Below are 21664 nucleotides of genomic sequence, written 5' to 3'. Positions count from 1 at the left end.
ATTACTGTCGTATATTGGACTTACTTATCCGTTCCTCAAGTTCGTAAAGACCGGCTACTGACGAAGTAATGTAGGCCTATAAGCTCACATTCCCATCTTTCTTGTAGGCCACTTTTTAAATATTACTGACAGTGGCGGATCCGCATCCGCGGACCACCCCTCCCCCTCCCCTTTAAATAATCCTGGATCCGCCCTGTGCTGACACCCGTTTAGACTGGTAAACAGCTAGGCCTACGGAAAAATTAAAGAAGGCTGAATGCGACCATTCGAAAAATGCATAATTTATTAAATTGCATATATATTTTTCTTTTTATATATCCGGAAGATAAGTAAATAGGGCCTAAAAAAAAAAAAACTTTCCAAAATTTCCGATCTCATGTTTCATTTTCTGCATTTTTTTTCCGCGTACAAGTAGAACTCCTATAAAGTCTATGACCTTTTTTGATGCAGCAATTGCTCTGTTTGTTGTAGGCCTGTAGGCCTATACAGGCCAACGACGTGGAGATAAAAAAGATGGCATATTTTAATAACAACGACTCTTTCAAAGCATCTACATCAGTTTGATAAGGGTTAAACATCATAGATATATAACGTTTTAGTATAACGATGTGAAAAGAAATGAATTCATTTTAAAAAATGCAAATAGGAGTTGAAATTATTCAAACAAAAATACCCTGTCGGGTCTCATTTGACCCTTACTCGACCTTGACCTAATTGTAGAAAAGCCGTAGGAAGAAGGCGGTCGTTTTTGTTTACGTTGGATATTATCAAAGAAACAGGGTATATTTGGATCTAGGTAAGTTTTTGCATCTGTTTTGTGCCTTCATTTTATTAATGGTCTATGTAAGCCAATATACAAAGCCACATTCTGTTTTGATTTGTAACATAAAACCTCTCAGGCTGCGCAAACGACGCCTTGCTTAAGTCGATTGAGTCAAGGAATTAGCCAAAACACTGACACCGACTAAGTACAGTAAACTCGCATTTCTTGGTCACATTTCTACTCACTTATAATTCCTATGCTTTTACAGAATAACAAACGTCGTTTTGCTGATATAACACATTAATGGATACCAAGTAACTGCTCTGTAACAGGCACTACAGGTAATTTAGACTGCGCTCATAATTTTGTCTTTTTCTCTTGCCCTGCAGATTGATGTTATCAATGCTTCTTATTTTTTCCTCGCCGTTGTACTAAGTTGTAGAGATATAAGTTTGGGCAAGTCAGTTTACAGTTCAGAGGGCACTACCATGGTTTCTCAGCATTTTCCTAACCTTTGAAGTCTAGACCACCAACCCTGTACTGTAGAGAGACTTCTATAAACATAAAGACTTGCAGACTTTCTGGTCTATTCAAATATAATGAGAGCTGAGGTCAAATCAGGGGTGACAATATACTGTGAGTGCTTTTGTCAAAGAGCAAAAAATCAACCAAAAAATTGTAAGTAGTAGTACCAGTAACTTAACAAACAAAATTTGAATAGCAAAAACACTGATCAAAGTCAGTACATAAATGAATTCTGAAAAAGTATTGTAAATAAAAAAAATTAAGTTAGGAAACTTAAAAATTGCTCAAGCTTCTATAAACACAATGTTCACTGCCTATTGTTCACTGAAAGAATTGTTATCAAAATAGTTCCTTTATTAGAAGTCATTGTTAAATTCAAATTTATGTTAACTTCAAATGATTACTATTTGAGTTTCTCCAAAAAATGAAAAAATGGACTAATTTTCATTTTAGATGGCATTATTTTATCAGTAGAAAACATCTGAGATGTATCTAAATTTGCAATGTACATATATCTTGGCAGGACACATGATACCAGATGGCGTTAAGTGCCCCAAATCTAGTTTGCTGGTAATGTGTTGTACATGTTCGAAATGGTGTTTCATTTCACTTTTTGGTAGTTTACTCATTAGAATTGTAAAATACTTAGAGTTAACTTTACTAGGTAAAGAAAGCAAAGGTACATATGTAAATAAACTGGGTCAGTTACTAAAAGTTTATACCAGTATCTAAGATCAATAAGGTCATATGAAATAGTCATTTTCATTAATAATCTGACCATATGGTAAGTGTTGTTGTGGATTACTGAGCTACTAGGATTATCAGTATAATTAGTACTTGTTGCAGCTTAGTGAAGTATTGATAGATACACATTATCACTGTTTAGGAAATTATCAATTGCTACAATCAATAATAACATGAACTAATAGATAGCTTTTGCAAATAAATAAAAGAATATTTAGATAGTAATCTTTTGGGTTTTTAGCTTATGGATTTTTTTTCTTTTTTGAAAAAAACAAACAAAAAAACTACCAATTTTTTTGAATTGTAAGGTCAATTCATGTAACCACTGCATTAAAATGGATAGTGCTACGTAATAAAAGAATCACATTGCTGTCAAAATGAGTTGTGTTAGGTTGTATAAGCCTATAGTAAGTGTATACGTAGTGGTACTAAATTTTACTACAGTACTACAGCATGGAAGGGCGTGTCTTAAATTATTAGGAAGTGAATTAAATATATCATACATGTGTGACTCTTTGTTATTCTATTGATTTTCTTAGTCACCCCAAATCAATTAAACATTGTGCACCCACATTTTGATATATACTGTCTTGCACTACCCCTGACTTTAGTGTGGTAGCTGGTTAATAATATAATGATAATATTTATTCTTGCAAGGTAAATTAAACATGTTCTTCTATGCAAGTGTGATAAAATCCGCCTTTGGTTTTATCTTGGATAAGTAAGAAAGTTGTAATATGGAATTTTAATTGTGATCTATTGTCAGAGACCCTGCCTACCTTCCTTGTAACACTTTTTTCTACACCCACACCAACATAGCAATACCATGTTTAATACTGAATATTTTCATGCCAAAGGTATCTTTTACTTTCATTGAATAACTCTAAGTTTGTTCTTTACTTTTGAGAGGTTGGAAGAAAAAAGGAAAATGGCTTTAAATAAATTGTGGGTCAAGTGTACCACTAAAATTCAATGTTCTTTGAATATTTATCGACTGTTAATGTTGACAAGCCCTGAAATAGTTAATGTCTACACCCTGGACATTTCTTGATGAACAATATAATTTTTCACATGTGGTCATGATGTTTCCATGAAACACATCAGAAGCATTTGATCTTATGATATCTTTTCAAATAATATAACTGGCAAAAGCAATTTAATGTTTTTGTGATGAAAACAGCTTTCTTAAAGTACACTCTTTAAACTTTTCTGTGCAAAAGTCAAATTTTAATGATGGTGATCTGTTAAAATGAACCTTGTAGAGTTGTCAACTGTGGTGTGACATATTTATTATTTTTCTATACTTTCAGAAAATACTGGGATTGATGTATTGGGAGAGGTGACAGACAGAGGATAAAACAATGCACTATGAGGGACCAGCTTTCATGTTTCATCATCATCATCATTCCAGTATGTCTTATAACCTGGGGAGTGAAGCCAAGTCAAGGTAAAATACTAACTTGATGTTATGATAACTACATAATAAAACCATCTTTATTCTTAAAGAAAAGAGAAAGTGTTGTTCCATAAAATTTAATGTATTTTTTATTTGTTCAGTTGTAATTTAATGCAGCACTTAATTAACTTTGACGGAGGGTTTGTGAAGCTTGTTTGTAATGTACAATTTTGCCAGTTAGTGGTAAATTTTAGCTGGAAGAAATAACTTAAAACTGTGATTTTGATAAATTGTGTACTATTTGCATTAGTTTGTCCTTGTTCAGATTTTAGATATCGGCCTATTTTTATAATCTAAAAATAGGTTAAATTGTATACTGTAAAAGAGGTTACAGCATGCCCTCATTGTGTTTTTTAAAAAAAATGTTATTGTCATTTTGTCTGAACATTTTGCCTTACTGTACATATTTTCATAAGCATCTTAGAACAGAGAGTTAAGAGGAATATTATGAAAGGACTATGGATTCGTAAAATATGTATAATATACTTCAAATTCATTTTAAATATTGCATAAAACAATATATTTCTAAGGTCTGAACTTTGTCCGAGAGCCCAGTGATGTGATAGCTGCTGCTGGTCAACCCCTGTGGTGGCACTGCTCAGGACAGGGGACAGGGGGGGTCACTTACAGGTAACTCTGACCACTAGGGTCATTCTTGATCTATTTCTACTACAGTACAGTGAATTTTATACAAATGCATGACAGCTTTTAATTTGGCATCTGAAATTGTGAAGTAAATTTTTATTTTTTTAAGCAAATTTTTCATTGATTTGTTTCAAAATCCTGAATTGAGTAGAATTTTTTACCTAAGTGAGACCAGAATAGGGAATAAATACTCATATGTTATAATATTACTGGAGAGAGTCTTAGAGTGCATCTATAAATGTCATTCGTAATGCCAATGTTCACTTTGGTTCTTCCTAATCTTAACTTTTTAAGAACTGAGGGAATAGATTCATGAGCATAAATTTGTATCAGAAAATAGACAACACAATACTTGTAATAAAATCTGAAGTAGTGGGGAGATGAATTCTAAAAGTTTTGACACAGGAAAACATACTTTAATTAATTGACAGTTGGTTGGCGATATATGAATTTAAAAAATGTGTCATTCTGATAAAAAACTATGATTTTCAACTTTAGGTGGAGATTTAATGATGCAGATGTTACTCTCCCTGACTACCGTGTCCTCAGCAATGGCACTCTTCACATCAGCAGTGTCAGCAGCGGCAGTGTTGGCAGTTATCAGTGCGTCATATCAGATGGACAAAATACTCAGTATAGCAGTGCAGTGAGCCTGCAGTTAGCATGTAAGTGTAAATATTTAAGCAGTTTATGTCACATTTGCTCCAGATCTGTCTTTGTCATATGAATTGTCATAAGAAGGATAAGTCTAGTGGCTCAGAAACAACTTTTTTTTTGAGAGAGAGAGAGGAGATTTCACCAACAAAAGAGTTCTGTAACAAAAGAATAAAACACTGTGTGTGAAATAAAATTTGCTATCAGAAGAGTATTTCTTGTGATTTGTTTATATGTCATTTCAGATTTGGCATCTAGCTATTCCCTGAATCCCTCCAATCAAAATAAAAACGTAGGAGACACAGTAGTTTTTGATTGTGCTATCTCCAGTCTTCCACCTGCTTCCATATCATGGTTGCTAAGCAGGAAACCCATTACCAAGGGAACAGTGTCCATGGTTACATCATCCCAAAGCAGGTTAACTATTAATAATGTTGACTATGACAGTCAGGGGGAGTATGTGTGTGTTGCTGTCAACCCTGTGATACAGAATACAGGAAGATATAGTAACACAGCCACTCTAACCTTAGAAGGTAGGTTCATATGAGAGCCAAAAAAAAAATAGATAATAGTAATAACAAAATCATAATATAGAGATATAGTAATAGATGATATAAGTATGTGATGTTCATTATACAGTGTACTTACTTATATGAATTCATTCAAAAGGCTTTCTAGTAGTGTGTATACCTCTCTCTCTCTCTTTCTCTCTCTCTCTCTCTTTTCACATATCATGTCTGGTCTTTCATCTCTCTTTTGAAGTTCGTACAAAACGGTGGACTACTTTCTTGAAGGGTAAAGCAGGTAGATGTAGGCTAGATATAGTCCATGTTTATTTCTTCACAATTTATTTTAGTAGATTTTGATAAAAAAGAATTATTACCATTATAGTATTATATGATTAAGATTAGAATTTTGTTTGATTGGTGAATTATACTTGAACATGATATGCTAACATTGCTGTCTTGCAGACTTAAAAAATGAAAATTTTAGTATTTTAGTCAATTAAATTTAATATATATGCATATTTATTTACAAATAGACAAATTGGATGAGAAAGAAAATGTTGCAATGCCACCCAGATGTAGAATACACTTTTTTTATTATATACACTTAAAAGTTCAATGCTTTCACACTTCTATTTGGCATACTATGCCCCAAAGACATTATTTTTTTCATAAATGCATCATTTTTTGCTTTAGTCATCATTTCACCTTTTTAACACAAAGTCAAAATTTTGCAAAATACAATCTTAAGATATCAGGCAAATTATCTGAAAGATGGTGTTGTTTGTTATGAAATTATGAAATGTATTGTAAGCAGCATTCCTAATTTTTTACTGTAAATATCAATACATTGAATCTTACTGAATTATTGACTGCCTCTACTGATGATTTTTTTTTCTCTCTCTCAATAGGCCGTCCAGGATTTCTTGTGTCACCCAGCCCCCAAAGTGTCCCCCAGGGTCACAGTGCCCATTTTAACTGTGTTGCCGTGGGAACAGAGCCGCTCACTGTGCAGTGGTATGATGTGAGCAATGCCAGCAGTGCAGAACTCTTACAGGTGGGAGAAGGAGAACAGTTTGGTTTAATCCTTATTTTGGGACAGCTACTTGATTATGACTAATAGTCTCTTTTCAGCATATAGATAATTAAGAATGGTAGGGTATTATATACAAGTTCAGTTTCAGAAATTGCCCTTAATTTGTAGGCTCAAGACTAAAAACAATTTAGAAGGTTTCTCTTCTTGACTAAGAGAAGTTTCATCTTTAATTAAAACCAGATTTTGCACTACAGCAGCACTTACTGTTGTGAATTGTAATCTCAGATAAACTGGAAAAGCTTTTTACAACAAAACTTTATTTGTTTTTTTAAATCATTTATATCCCAGAATGGCCCTAGGTATACTATTCTCAGTAATGGCTCCCTGACAGTGAACACTGTACGGCTATCAGATGCTGGATTCTACATGTGCCAAGCCACCAACAGCAGGGGTAGAAATGCTGTCACTGTGCTGCTTACTGTTACAGGTATGTTTTAGCAAAGATATCTGGATTAGATGATGTTGTTACTCATGACTAAACATTGGTATCTAGTGAGAGAATTACACTGCCTTAAGTCCACCACATTTGCATGTCATCATAAGTTGTCTCATCTACCACAATTCAGTAGCTATAACACCTAACACAATCTCACAATTTAGATCCAGTGAGCCCTCCAAGTTTCACCAAGGTCCCCAGTGACATGGCAGTACAGGAGGGAGAGGATGTTACAATGCAGTGTGCAGCTACAGGGATTCCAGAGCCTGTCATCAGCTGGGTTAAGGTAAGGAAGGTCATTATCTGGGTCAAGGTAAAGAAGGTCATTAACTGGGTCAAGGTGAGGAAGGGCACAAGGAGTTAGTATAAAATAACTCATTCTGAATGGCTCTGTACTTAGAATTAAGCTGAAGGATTATTTGGCGTTGAACAAAATCACAAAATTTTTTTAGAAAAAGCACTAGCATTGTTTATGTAGCACAACAGTACTAACAACATGATTACAAATTGCAATTATTTATCCGGAGTGTATATGTTATTTCTTCATTATTCCCAAGTTTTCATGCCATGAAAAATGTTCTTTTTATAAAAGTTATTGTTTTAGAATTATGACCTAAATTAATTAACTTGACATCCCATGTTTCCAGCATCTGGGTAGCTTCCCAGCAGACAGAACTCAACACATCTTCCATGGCACCATTAAAATCACTAATGTCCAGAGTTCGGACAGTGGTCAGTACATTTGCCAGGCCTCAAACTCACAGGGAACAGTTGACCACAGGGTCACCTTGACTGTGCAAGGTGAGAGATCACTAGTTTGGGAAATAAGTGCTTTATCTGTAATGGTTTTGTCTTCAAACTGATCATTGAAATCAGTCTGTAATTTTTATTTATCTAATCATTAAAAAAAGAGTTTTTTTAAAAAAAGAGTTCTTTGTGACAAACAAAGCCAGCATAAAGGCACAATTTGTTGACCCTCCATGTTTGATAACTGCCTATAAATTTCAATAATTCACTGTGTGTAATATTAAATTAAACTTGACTTGGTTGAAAAATGACAAAGATGAGACAATAATATTAAATTTTGGAAAAAATTGAAGAGGTATGTTCTGATTACAGTGAAGCCATATTTTACCCAAGTGCCTGTGGACACTGATGTCCGGCAAGGAGAGAGCAGTACTCTCTTTTGCAAAGCTCAAGGAACACCTGATCCCACCATCACATGGAGGCTGCCAAGTGGAGGTTCTTATTGACCCACTGTAGCAATTCTATGACTCCCAAGAGAGAAAGAAAAAAAGAAATGTTTTATTCGAGATTTATGCAGATTTAACAGCATGCAACTTTCTAATGGGAATTGTAAATAATGAACTACAAATAGAGAAAAATTTTTCAAAATATTTAACTAGAATCCTTCTAAGTTGGTTAAGAACATTTGTTACTTTGTTTTGAATATTTTTAGTCTATAAAACATTTGAGATAAAGACCATGTTCAGACTGATATAAAACACTTGAAGAATTCAAAAAATTATTTTGTCTATTTCAAAAGCTATATATTAACATCTTCAGAGATACTGACTGCTGAGAGTGGACTTATTTCTGGTGTCAGTGTGGACTCCTCTGGCTCTGCGGTCATCATGGCTGCAGCAGATGTGCACCATGGCACTTTCACCTGCTATGCCAGCAATTTAGTTGGCACTGTCAGCACCAGTGCTGATCTCACTGTGCTCTGTAAGTATGTCCATTATAATATTACATTAAGTACAAGGACTTTTGCTGGTTAGTTTTGTCACAAATTTGACAGACACTTAAAAAGCAACAGTAATTGACTTATTGTTTTGTAAGTCAAACCCTAGCTAATTGCTTTAAATGTTAAATTATATTCATTTTAATTCCAAGAAATGTTTAACTGTTGAAAGTGTGTACTTGCCTTGTATATGTCTCTTTGGTAAATCCAAGCCATATTACTTCTTTTGACCAAATTTTATCACATCCTAAATCTAATTCTTTCAAGCAGACATGGAAACAATGTAACTGATACCTTTAGTAAGCAGAGTGCCTAACTTAATGTTGTAGCGCCACCAACATTTACCATCATGCCTAGTCAACAGAATGTTGTCGAAGGAGCAGACGCCATTTTTAACTGCCAGGCCACGGGAAGACCCCAGCCTTCCATCACGTGGTACAAGATAGGTCAGAGCCAGCAGATCCAAGATGGAGGCTCGTACCAGCTCTTTAGGAATGGAAGTCTCAAAATTATGGGCGTGAAGAGAAATGAGGCATGGATATATCGGTGCTTGGCTTCAAATTCTTTAGGAAATCAAACTGCGGTTGCTCCACTAGCTGTCACTGGTAAGAATGAAACATTTATTTAGCTTGGAAAGGACCATATGCAACACTTTGACTTACAAAAAATTCCAGTGAATGGGTCCTCCTGTTTTCATGCAGCAAATTTCTAGCATTACTTCATGTATAATATAGGTTTGAATTCGCATTTTACTTTGCTTGGTTTAAATTAATTGAAAATTTATATTACATATATTTGATATTATTGATGAGTGGTATTGATTTCCTTATGATAATTTTAAAAAGAAGATGCATGCTGCACCTTTAGAATATCAGCATTAACTATCTACTAATAAAATTTTAGTTTAAGTACAACCAAATTACAAGTCAGTCTCTTTAACTTTGAAATAGCATACCGTTTTAGATTTTTAAAATTAGTTGTGCTTCCCATGCATTTTACATGCCCCATGTGTTCCTCTTCGAGAATTGTCTTGTGTAGGGCTCAGTACTTTTAACTTACTTGGTAGCAGACTTTGTTAATTTGTATTGTTTTTAGTATCATCAGTTATTTGTTGTAATGTTTCAGTTGTCTCAAAAAAGAGGTCCATTTACTTGTTTTTTTTTTCAGGAAATATTTTGTGCTTAAATTTTGTCAAGTGTTAGTAGTGGTGACTGCCAGTTATAACATGGACTTTTTAATTTCATTTCCAGTTTTGCCTACAGTCAATGTGACCCCTGCAGAATACATAGTGGACCTGGGTCAAATGGTCACCTTCCACTGTGTGACCACTGGTGATCCCCAGCCACTGGTCAGGTGGGAGAGAGATGGACAGACACTGGTGCTAGGTAGGACTTTGGTAGAATGTTCATATTCTAATACTAATATACGTCACGAAAAGTAGATTTGTCATTAAATAGTTTCAAAGATTTCATTGTTGTAATACTTTGTATTTCTTATAGATGATTTTTTTTTAAATTGCAAAATAATTAATTAGTGCAAAGATTGAAAGTTGTGTAAGAGTTATGCCTGATGTGTATCATAAATTGTATTTGCATTTTGTTCAAAGACATGATGTTTTGTTTTTCAGATAGTAACATGCAACTTTTTGCCAACAACACACTGGTAATTCAAAGTGTAAGAGTAGACCAGCTAGGAGAATACACATGTGTAGCTACAAGTTCTGTTAGCACTGTCTCAGACTCAGGAGTTATTTTTACCAGAGGTAATATTTTGTCCTTTCTCTGTGTGTGTGTGTGTGTGTGTGTGTGTGTGTGTGTGTGTGTGTGTGTGTGTGTGTGTCCATTTCTTTGTGTGTGTGTATTTATGTTGTGTTGTAGGGAAGGTTGTTAGTTTTTCAAAGAAATTTAATATTTCATGCCAAATTTTGTGTCAGTTTATTGATGGTTATTTTAAAACCACACTCCTTCATGTAGCTTAAAAATTCAAACATGCCCTCCACGTTTTCAGCAGGTTTCAAATATAATTATAACTCTCTCTGTATTAAAATACCATAGTACTATGTTCTCTAGCAATATTACTTCAAAAAAGGTTAATTTCCAAAAAAATCCAACCACATAACAACAATATTTTTTAAAGAAAAATTATTGATGATAACTTTTTTCAGATGTTCCAAAATTCCTTGTTCCTCCGTCCAATGTGACAGTCAACGTGACAGATACCGCCGCCCTGTACTGCTCTGCCACAGCCAGGGAACAACCCACATACAGCTGGTACACAGCAGACGCACAGGGAACTCTGGGTAGGATGCTAGGTCAAGGGTCAGGTCAAGGGTCAGGTCAAGGGTCAACTATATATGTGGATGCTCTTGGGAATCTTTGGCTACAGGTGATGGTTTTTCCTAATAGTTATTAATAAAGAAAAGTCACAAGATTTGCATGAGGTATATAGTTAATGAGGAACGACTAACAAAGTCTTTCATTTATGGTGTTCTTGATGTTTTTAAAAATTGTTAACATGTGGTTTAGTAGAATAACGGTGACTGAATGGGGACCCTGAGTATATTCAGTATAGGGGAAGTCTTAAGGTTTCTGAAGAACATGGAGATTGGGTTTTGATACACGAAAACATATGGAATCAGTCATATACATGGTATTTTCATATTTTTTTATTTTTTTTTATTTTCTAATATTTTTTAAAAGAAATTTGGGAGTGGGCCAAATTTTAGGGTGCAGGAATGTGATTTATTAATGAGTCAATATTGCTTCATTGTTTTGTGTTTTGTCTTTGTCATTGTGAAGGGAAGCTTTTTAATTGTCATCATATCTGTGGTAGTATATTCAGCAATAATTGTGCATAACACTTGTATAACAGACATGTGCTGTGTGAATATTTTGAACTCCCATTCCATAGAACATAGAGGAAGGCAGTGAAGGTTGGTATGCCTGTGTGGCCAGGAATAGTGTCGGGAACACCACTGGACTAGCTTATGTCACTATCAATGGTAGGACTCTGTTATTTATTTATTTATTTATTTATTTATTTATTTATAATGAAGCCAAATAATGCATTTTCAAACACATAGTTCTTTGATAATTTAAGAAAATGATTTGTAAGTACCATGAAGGAGCCTCTATTTATGAAGTGAAAATAAGGACATTACAAAATAAAATAATATTGATGTGATTGGATTGAATTTTTATTTAATTTGATTTACAATAAAATTCACTAAGAATGAAAGTATATTTCTTGTTATGGGTTCCATGAGAAAACGACTGGCAAATGTTAAACTTTGTTGTATCACTGTCATGCAGAAGTAGTTTCTGTAATAAAATTACTGCTTAAACCAATTATCAAATGTTTCTTTTTCTAAATTTTATGGGATATGTTACAGTTACTATTTTTGCTTTATTAATTCAGTACCGCCACGTTTATTGGCAAGCAGTTCCAGTCTTACTGTACCAAGTGGCCAACCAGTGACCATGCAGTGTTTCTTTACTGGGAAGCCATCTTTAATATGGAAATCACCAGGTGGCAGTGTGATCAGCAGAAGTGGTTTCGGTAAGAGATCCTTACCTGTACTGTATCTATTTTTTTCACCAGCAACTAGCAAGGCATGTTGGGAGACTTAAAGTATCCTTCATCATTCAATAAATTTTAAGTTAAAATGGAGTAAGTTAAATACTCTGAAAAAAGTAATGAATTGTCAGTTATTACTGGTACCCAGCAGACATGCAAGGAACTCTGGGTAGGATATAAGGTCAAAGTTCAGGTCAAGGTCAATTTTTTTTAAACAAAAATGGTATATATTGGTAATAATAAAGCAACATATGATAATGCAGATATGTTTTTTACTCTATCCAAATTCCAGACTACCAATTGAATTCATCAAGTCTCCACATTGTATCATCTAATGTCTCCCTGCACTGGGGCACATGGACGTGCCGGGCCTGTAATCTTCTGGGGTGTGTGGAAGGCATGACACAGCTCAATGTTGAAGGTAATTATTTTGTGGCTTAGTAGGGAGACTTTCTTTGTGTTATTATTTTGTCGGTCTTACCAAATTAAGATTAAATACATACTTGATTTTCTTTATCTTTGTCTTCTGAAGTGTACAAAGTCTATTTCTTTCTTGGTGTTTGTATTAACAAAACTTTGATGTAAACTTTTGAACATAGGTGATCAGTATTACATATGTTACTGCAATAAATGTATTACCCTAAAATCCATATATATACTACACTCTTGGTTATACATACACATATTTCAGGGCCACCAGCAATTAGAGGTGTCACTGCCACTGAGACCAATAGCAGTATATCCCTCTCATGTATCACAGTGGGCACCCCAGCTCCACAAGTCCAGTACTTCATACAGCAAGTACAGATCTTCCCAGTATCCCCTCTTGTGGGGCATACAGTTTCTACTGTAGATGGCAGCAGTAGGCTGGTAGTAGAAAAGCAGCATGTGTTTTCCAGTTACACCTGTAGAGCTTACAATGGACGCGGCACTGTAAATGTAGTTCTTACTGGTGAGTTAAGATGTACTTGTTTGAAAAACAGACAATTAAAAAAAAAGGTGATGAATGTAACATTGCAAGCCAGAAGTTAAGTTGAAATTGAGTTTAAACAAACTGTTTATGTATAATGACAAAAAACATGGAAAACTATTTTTGTTGGAAACTACATTCGTGTCCATGTTATGTGTGCTAAACACTTAATGCTGATCAGGTCATGCCCATAACTATGAGGGTGAAAGGTGTTTCTGTTTGTGAGAAAAATATTAAGAATATCAAGTTCTACTCATTTCAGTGCCAGGACCCCCCACTGCCCCTTATGCTCTGGTGGTCACCTCCTCCACTGTCCAGTTATCCTGGATAGCTGACCACTCAGGCCAACTGCCCCTCACCGGGTATCAAGTCCAGTTCCGGCAGGTCCAGCCAGTGCTGACCACAGAGTGGACAGATGTGGATGGTAGAGTGGGGACTACAGAGTTGCCGTACACGGTGACAGGAATGGCCCCGTTCGCTAGTTTTGAGTTCAGGGTGAGAAGTAGAAATATCCTGGGCTATGGCAGCCCTAGTGAGGCATCTGCTATTGTCAGCACTTTAGATGGTGGTAAGAGTTGATTAATATAAGCTTCTTTTTTAAAACGCTTTATCATGAATTCATTTTGTATTATGTCTTTCATGTTACCCATGTACAGAATCTACTGGCCCTTTGGATTTTGTACAGTGACCATTTTTTAATTAAGAACAATTTCATATTCTTCTTAAACTTGCACATATAGAACAACATGCTAATATCATGTGGAATTATGCTTTTAAAACTATTTATGAGTAATTGAAAATTGTTTAAGAGAGTACTGCACATTAAGAACCCCTTAATACCTCGACACTAAACCCAGAACATCTCTTTCCACAGCTCCAGGTCTCCCATCTGATGTTACCGTAGAAACCAAACAGAACTCCATCATTATCAGCTGGTCCAGACCTGTTGTCTTGAATGGTTATGCAGGTAGGTCTGACCCAATACCTGTTGTTTTTCTTACCTGTAGATGTGCTGTAGCTTTCCATATATATGTATTTGTCTTGTCCCTTTTCCAAATAGAAGAATAAATACATGAATAAATAGATAAATAACAATGCTAAATTGTAACTGTCTATCATAAACCTCAACAGAACATGCATTAGATATTTTAACCAAAGTGATGGAACAAAAAGTTCAAGCAAACCTTGGGACTCTTTTTTTTTTTCAGAAAATATTGCGTACCAGCTCACCTATACCAACCTAAACACCAGTACCTCTAAGGCATATGAGACCAACCAAGCAGAGCCACTGCGCCTGGTGATTGAAAACTTAGACTATGAGAGTACATTCGAGGTCAGGCTGAGAGCTGGTAATACTAGACTGGCTGAGGGGGGCTGGGGGGAGTATGTGACCAAGACAGTGACTCTCAAGGAGTTGGGTAAGATGAATATGAGATAAGGTGTCATTGACTAAACATATTGATGTTTTTTTTATGTTATTTCATATTTTACGATTTTGGAAATAAATATATATTTTAAAAAGTTTTATGAAACAAAGTATTAAATTCAACATATATCTCATCAAATTTTAAGTGAAACGCCTGATGTATTGTTTTTATCATATGCTATCAGATAGAGATTATACTTGTCTGTTTTAGTGGAAAACTCACTATCATTTCACTTGTATATTTCCCATATTTCAGTCCCCACTCTCACACCAGAAATCACAGAGGCGACACCTAGAGGACCAGACGCCATAGTGGTCCACTGGAAGCTCTCACAAAATGGCAGCCATGACAAAGTTGTTATTGCCTACGCTGAGGTATACAAGTCTGCATTTACCACCATCAGATTAAACCAAACTACGAACGGTAACTATGCTGTAACAGGGCTCCAGGCAGGCACAGTATACCAGGTCAGGGCAGCTATGTATAATAATGCAGGAGTAGGGCCCTATTCTGAAGTGACTGTAGTTGAGACAGGACCAGGTATGTGGACATTTATCGGGTTTCATTTCTGAGAATATATATCTATTCTGGTATGTGTAATAGAGTATGAAACTTTCTGTTTAACTGGAATTTGGGTTGAGACCAATGTTAACATCAGACTTGTTTATGATAGTGCCTAAACTATTGGACTCCATCATGGTTCATTTTAGGAAGAATTTCTGTCTTTGTGTGAAACACAGCACAAGTTTTTATTGTCTTACTGTTGTTATTGCTGTCTTAATAACATGTGATCACTTCCTTCCAGCTCTGTTCAGTCAGGTGGGATATAAAGATCAGCAGCTTCTCACCACTGGTACCATCATAGGCATCATAGGGGGCTGTCTGGGGGGTCTGCTCCTGGTGCTGCTCCTCATACTGATCTGTTCACAGCAGAGGAGGCTGAGGCAGAAAGAGAAATCTCTGGAGACTAAAAAGTCAGATGTGAAGATGAATCCTTATGTGGATCATGACACGAGGTGAGGTTTGGGATGTATTGCCATGCAGGGCCTATAGATTTTTAATGGGCCTAGCAGTTGGTTAAAAATAAAGTGATATATATGTATAATATCTGTAAGCAAATGACATAAAATAAGGAAACAGAAATGTGATAATTTTGATCTTCAATTTCAGTAATCTCGAGTTTGATGACACAGTTTTCAACACAGTGAACAGCCGCACCTCAGGTATTCGTGGTTTCTATGACTTCCAAGGAGACCACGCCCACGATGTGTCCACAGACACGGCCTACACAGTGGGCAGGAACACATCAGTACAGGGCATCAGTGTGAAGCCACAGAGGTCTGATATTGTGTATAAGAGGTGAGGAGAAAGAAAGAGAGAGGGGGAGAGAGAGAGAGAGAGAGAGTCAAGTCAAGCAATGAAACATACAATCTGACTTAATATGAAATATTAAAAATTTCCTCAGTGACATTCTTGTTGTAATGAGCTTTTTCTCTTTTAGAATATGACTGATACCACAGATAAGAGAACTTACACTCTTTTAATAGAGAGAAACACATACACACACACACTAGCATGCACTCAATGGCAAAAAATTTACACATGACTCACACGTCAGATAACCAATCACTTTTTCTTGCTGCTTGTACAAATAGTGATGAGTATGAACCCCTGCAGGACCCGCTGGACCCAGGGTATTCCTTGCCCCAGTCTCCACTGTTCTCTCTGGCAGAGGAGATGATGAGGTACAGGGTGTGGTGAAAATAAATCAACACTCTCCAGTTTGATCCTGAGATTGTTTGTTTCATGATTGTGAATATCTGGTTTTATGATGTTCAACCAAAATTTGTTGAGGATTGAGTTTGACAACTTGTTTCAAAGAATGTCAACTACGCAAGACTTTTTGAACTGGACAAAAGCAGACTTAATTTACACATAAAGTTGACCAGATTTTTTCACCATAAAAGAGACATGCATTTGAATGAGAATGAGAATGATTTCTGTATTGTTTTTTTTTTATGGTAACAGTTTCTGTTTGCTCTGCCCTTGTTATAATTTTCCCCTAAGTTGACTTGGTACATTTTTTGAAAGAATGATTTGCATATTTTCATTTGTGTTATATATTACATTGATTGACAAAGTTTGATTTCAAATTATGTTCAGTGCTGTGGAGTTCGTTCAATCTGGGGTTGAGTGGTATGTGTCTGTGATTTTTATCTTAGTGTTGTTTTTGAGTGAGTGATATATTGAGGTCAAAGTTTTTACTGCTGTTTGCCGGTTGGAAATTCTTGAATTTGTGTAAAATTTAGAATGCTATTATGAAGAAAACAGCTTTTTGTTCCTTTTTTTCCTATCAGCAGATACCAAATATATGACATATTTAAGTAATTGCTTGGCCTTTAACACTTACCACAATCTCTCATCGATTGCTTTCAAGTCTCACCTAACACAATATGCATTGTTTGCAGCACCACTGGCTATTACAACCCTGTAGTGGAGGAGGAACCATTAGGAGAACACACAGAGATAGAACTGGATGTAAGTACTCTTGTGCCATTTAGATACAATGTAATATTCTGAAACTAACCAGACACCATATAATAGAACAACTTAAAAGTTATATATTTGCGCATCTTTGTTCAAAAACAAATAACTTGAGCAAAAAAATGTTGCTAAGTAACTGCAGATTTGAAGTGACATCAGTTAGACTGTATCCAGTTTATGTTTGTCTGCAACAATTAAGATTCAAAGTTTAAACTTGAAGAATGAAAATATTGATTTAGTGCGTATTCTTACTGACTTTAAATGTCACTATTTTAAAAATATTTTTTAATGTTTTGTTAAAACTATTCATGCACCCTGTATCTCATATTTCTCATTGTCCATCACAAAAGTAAGCTCTTTGTGTACTTACAATTAATTATTGATATTTTAATCGCTTTCATCTTAATGCAACAAAGGATTATGCATATATAGAAGAGGTAATGGTTTAGTTTATAAATGATTTTTCAGTTTAAAAAAAATTGTCCAAATTAACTTTTTGTTGTGTTTGGCTTCAGTTGCCTTCGTCATTTTGTCTGCAGATCTTTGTTAAAATCTATTCTGCATCCATTGTGTCAAGATGACAAATGTTAATTTCTAGGAATCATACATCTCAAACATCCAATGTTCTGGTGATATCTCAACGAACCCCCAACCCCACCAATCATACTGAAGCTTTTCGAGTCACATGTCCTGCAGTCTTGATACTTATGAAAACATGTTAGAACTTTCGCTTAAGATGTGTGTGTGTTTTATTATTTTAATATGATTAAAGATTGGTTTGAATTAGTTTTTGACTTGATTTATAATCTGATGTTATAGCTCCTTTTTATATTGGCATTAATATGAGTCAGCTGAAATGATTCCAGCATGATCCTTAATCTTCTTATGTTTATAAATATGATATAGACCAGCAAAAACTGCTTGTATTTTAGACCACTAAAAACTCTGTCAACTACCTGGAGCCAGCACAAACCAAGAAGAAACAAAATGGAGTGCTACGAAGTTTAGACAGGACAGGTAATGATTGGAAAATAAAATTATTTGTACATAGGATATGCCTGGTGATTAATGAAAAAAATTTAAAATTTCCATGAAGATTCACTTTACATTATAAATGGTGTGTTTTCTTATTTTAATATTTTATTAAACACCAACAGTCAGATGATAAAAATTATGATAAATTTTACAAAGGAATATGTGCAGAGAAATGATAATTGTTTGGCAACCACGCTAATTTTTAGTAAATGAATTATTTGCATGCCATATATTCCAGGTGACAGTTTGAGTTCCCATGAGTATGCAGAGGTCTCGCCTCGCTCTGAGAGAAGTTCTAGATGTAGTGGCCAAGATGAGCCTGACACAAGTCTGTACGCTGTGGTGAACAAAAACAGTAAACTTTACAGCCCAGAAGGCAGCTTAAGGAGTAGAGACATGTAAGTGAATTGGTTTTAATCTACCAAATATGAAAGATAATACTCAGCTAAGGGCTACCATAATCATTTTAAGCCCAGGTGATGATTAAAAATTTAATATATTTTATCTCAATTGCAGGGGCAGATCCAGAGATATTTTCTGACAGTATTCCAAATTATCATTGTTGATACATATTCGATTTTTGACTGTCTTCTGACAAAAAAATTGTATGCCCATCAGTGTAAACTTAAATAATCCTGACCATCTTCCTAAAGACCCAGAAGGCGACTTCCGTCTGCCCCTGAACTGGACATATAATAATCTCAATAAACTAAGAGTCAGGTATGTTTAAAAACTTCACACAACTTTTCTTATTTGCTTCATTCTTTTGTATTAGGTCTTCACAATTCAGTACCCCCTCCAAGGAGGCCCTGGGAAAGTTAGTACATTCCAAACCCAAACACAGAATCTCCATCTCAAAAGATGACAGCGCTCTCCCAGACAAGCACAGCAATGACAAAACTCTTTTAATCGAGGAGTCCAAGGACAGTCAACCAGATAAAACTGAGGCTACACTCCCTCCAGTTAAATTTAGCCAATATGTCAGTCGTTCTTTGGGGTCGCGTTTTCCCAAAAAGAACTATGCTTTTCCTCCATTGGATTCCAACATATTTCTAGCGCCAGAAGAGTATGAAAAAGTTGCGACCACAAAGGAGAAGGAAGCTGCAGATGATAATGATGATGATGATGACATCTTTGACCCAGATGTTGTTCACAAAGGAAGCAACCTGGAATTTGAACATGAGGGAGACACAACGTTGGAGAGTGAGGATGAGGAATTGATTGAGGAAGAAGAGGAGGAAGATGAAGAGGAGGATATAAAACGTCACGATGCAGTTTTGTTTTAATAGTCAAGTTATGCTGTTATTCTTTAAATCTTGATGTCATAGTCATGATCTGAAATGTACAGAAAGAAATGTTACACTATTAAACACAGTGATGCTGTGGTGTGACATGTCCATCCAAAATGTTCACTCAAGAATGGACACATTGAATGTTTAAGTTTATTTAGGAGATGGTGGGAGTAGAGAGCTGCTTACTTTTTGCATGCTGAGGAAAATGAGAGGGAGTTAGGTCTGCCTAAACTCTGTTGTACAGGGTTTTTATCAACAGTTTTTTTTTTCTTTTAATCAAAATCTCATTCTTTATGGCAGGAAACAAATCTAAAGCCCTATATTTTACAGCTGAAAAACAATCATGATGTAAGGCATCGGTATAGATTTTAACATTACATTGAACTTTGTTCTGTTCTCTTAGCTATCACATCTTGTATGTCCATACATTCTTATTCTCACATATAACAGTTAGCATTCCTCTTGAACAAGGTATTGTGATGCACCAGCTCAGGGACCAGCTCCTCATTCACAGTCAACAGTGGATGTTACACAATGTGCCGTCACATCTAACACAATTACACCCAGTTTTTCTTATCCACCAAGGCACATTTCACATTGAGTGGAATATATATACTGTATACAGTCTGTATCATATTTGAATGACTGGAAACTAAAGAGCTTGGCTATTACATGATTGAGTTACATGATATGGTTGATTAAATAACTTAACAGCAGGAAGCAAACTTGTGGAAAACTTGTGAAATAGAGTAAGACCCCGTGTAGCATGATTACATATTATGACCTAATGTCGAAGTGACACAGATTGTGTCACTTACGTGTACCATTTTATGTCAAAAGGGCTGAAGACAAACATCAAGGAGCAATGCTGGCTATCGGTTACACACACAACTGTAGTGCAGGGTTCCAAATATCAAAGTAAATCTTTATTTTTATTTTTCACTCACGAATATATTACATTGACATGGGGAAATTCAATTCACCCTTTTTTAGCCTTTGGGTGAATTCATACATTTGACAACCTACATCTGTTTTAATATCTTCTTTCATAAGCACAATATTTCAGACAAAACTGCATTGTCATATTTTTTATGTTTTTTCTTTATTTTTTGTTTATTTATTTAAAAAGATTTTACAGGTTAGTTGTAGGAGTTCCTTCCGGAAAAGATCTGAATATTTGTTTTTCATCTAATATGACTATTATGAACTATTATTAAGTGTGGTAACATATTTTTTACTGAATAGATACCCTTCATTTTATAGATTTTTAATACTCTTAGGTAAGTGCTCATATAACTTTTGCTTTTGATGTTTGTACAATTATATAAATATATATGTGGAAATTATATTTATACATTTATAATATGGTGTTATTCTGAAGGAAGTCACTGTAAGCCCTTCACCAGTATCTATAGATATGTCATACACTTGCTTAGTCCACTCAGTTGCTAAAGCATTATAAATTATAAAAAGTTTGTTCTTCTCATACTGGTTTAAATTTATAAGTACTTTTCAAGAAGGATAATTTATATACATGTTAGCTTACCTTTGAATGTTTGTTTGAAGGTTTTGAAAGACCTGTAACTGAGATTTGTAGTTGTAGAGCTTTAATACTCAGTCATCTGCATGGTTAATCTTTTTTACTCTGTTTTTATTTTATTTTTGATGCAAGATACTCTTTAACGTGTTCTTCTCGTTTTTTAAATACTGTATTAGGCTAGATTTCATAATCATGTTTTTTTTTTTTTTTGTTTATTTTCCGTCCACACCTTTGGAAATGATTAACTTTTGCAAGCTATATAATGCATCAAGTTAATTTTAATTATTTAAAAATTCTTGTATCCAGAAGTTTTGTACAATAATAAAACCTTATTTATGCTCAGTTGTTTCTGCATTGATTTAGAGTTAAAATGCTTTTAAAGAAGCACCTGGAGAACAAAACCCCTTTTAAGATCAGCACTTGAGATTGCTTAGAGTTTTTTTTTTTTGTGTGTGTGTGTGTGTGTGTGTGTGTGTACATGTTTCCAGGATCCGTTTTTCTGTACGTCACAATGCAATGATTTCACATGAATGTAACAAGTGGATCATAGTAATTTCCTTTCAAAAATAAATAAATAAATACATTAAATATAATATAAGCAAAAAAGAAATAAATAAATTATGATAAATAGTTAAATAGTAATATTTTAACATTGAAAAAATGAATGAATGAAATAAAATTCCATAGGTTTTGCGTAATTGAGTCAATCGG

General features: G+C 34.9%; 1 protein-coding gene across 5 annotated transcripts; it reads left to right on the top strand.

The window, feature by feature from the left end:
* The first annotated feature begins 703 nt into the window (after window positions 1–703).
* On the top strand, window positions 704–21295 carry LOC106162938 (hemicentin-1-like). 5 transcript variants are annotated; one of them, XM_013540383.2, is made up of 30 exons: window positions 705–796; window positions 1032–1104; window positions 3343–3479; window positions 4019–4118; window positions 4632–4798; window positions 5033–5320; window positions 6205–6350; window positions 6678–6816; window positions 6990–7111; window positions 7473–7626; window positions 7945–8067; window positions 8392–8553; window positions 8899–9174; window positions 9820–9954; window positions 10197–10331; window positions 10734–10954; window positions 11480–11570; window positions 11987–12127; window positions 12438–12566; window positions 12837–13097; window positions 13378–13683; window positions 13990–14082; window positions 14324–14533; window positions 14798–15082; window positions 15348–15558; window positions 15713–15901; window positions 17011–17080; window positions 18019–18103; window positions 18360–18519; window positions 18897–21295. In XM_013540383.2, exons 3-30 carry the CDS (start codon window positions 3401–3403, stop codon window positions 19405–19407), a joined length of 4989 nt encoding a protein of 1662 aa, XP_013395837.2. In that variant the 5' UTR covers window positions 705–796; window positions 1032–1104; window positions 3343–3400; the 3' UTR covers window positions 19408–21295. The 5 variants fall into 5 exon arrangements, with proteins under 5 accessions (XP_086873653.1, XP_086873656.1, XP_086873655.1 ...); XM_087017527.1 differs by lacking the exon at window positions 1032–1104 and having other exon boundaries at window positions 704–796; XM_087017528.1 differs by lacking the exons at window positions 705–796; window positions 1032–1104 and adding an exon at window positions 1226–1441.
* The last annotated feature ends 369 nt before the right edge of the window (window positions 21296–21664 follow it).

The sequence above is a fragment of the Lingula anatina genome, chromosome 7 (assembly GCF_051362555.1).
Source record: "Lingula anatina isolate TDL-2025a chromosome 7, LinAna3.0, whole genome shotgun sequence".
Taxonomy (NCBI): Eukaryota; Metazoa; Brachiopoda; class Lingulata; order Lingulida; family Lingulidae; genus Lingula; species Lingula anatina.
This window is presented reverse-complemented; position numbering and strand designations above follow the sequence as displayed.

Coding starts and splice junctions, on each gene's coding strand:
- LOC106162938 (XM_087017527.1), top strand. CDS start 3,401: ATGAGGGACCAGCTTTCATGTTTCATCATCATCATCATTCCAGTATGT. Junction 7,112..7,472: donor CTGTCATCAGCTGGGTTAAG/GTAAGGAAGGTC, acceptor CCATGTTTCCAG/CATCTGGGTAGCTTCCCAGC. Junction 12,128..12,437: donor GATCAGCAGAAGTGGTTTCG/GTAAGAGATCCT, acceptor TCCAAATTCCAG/ACTACCAATTGAATTCATCA.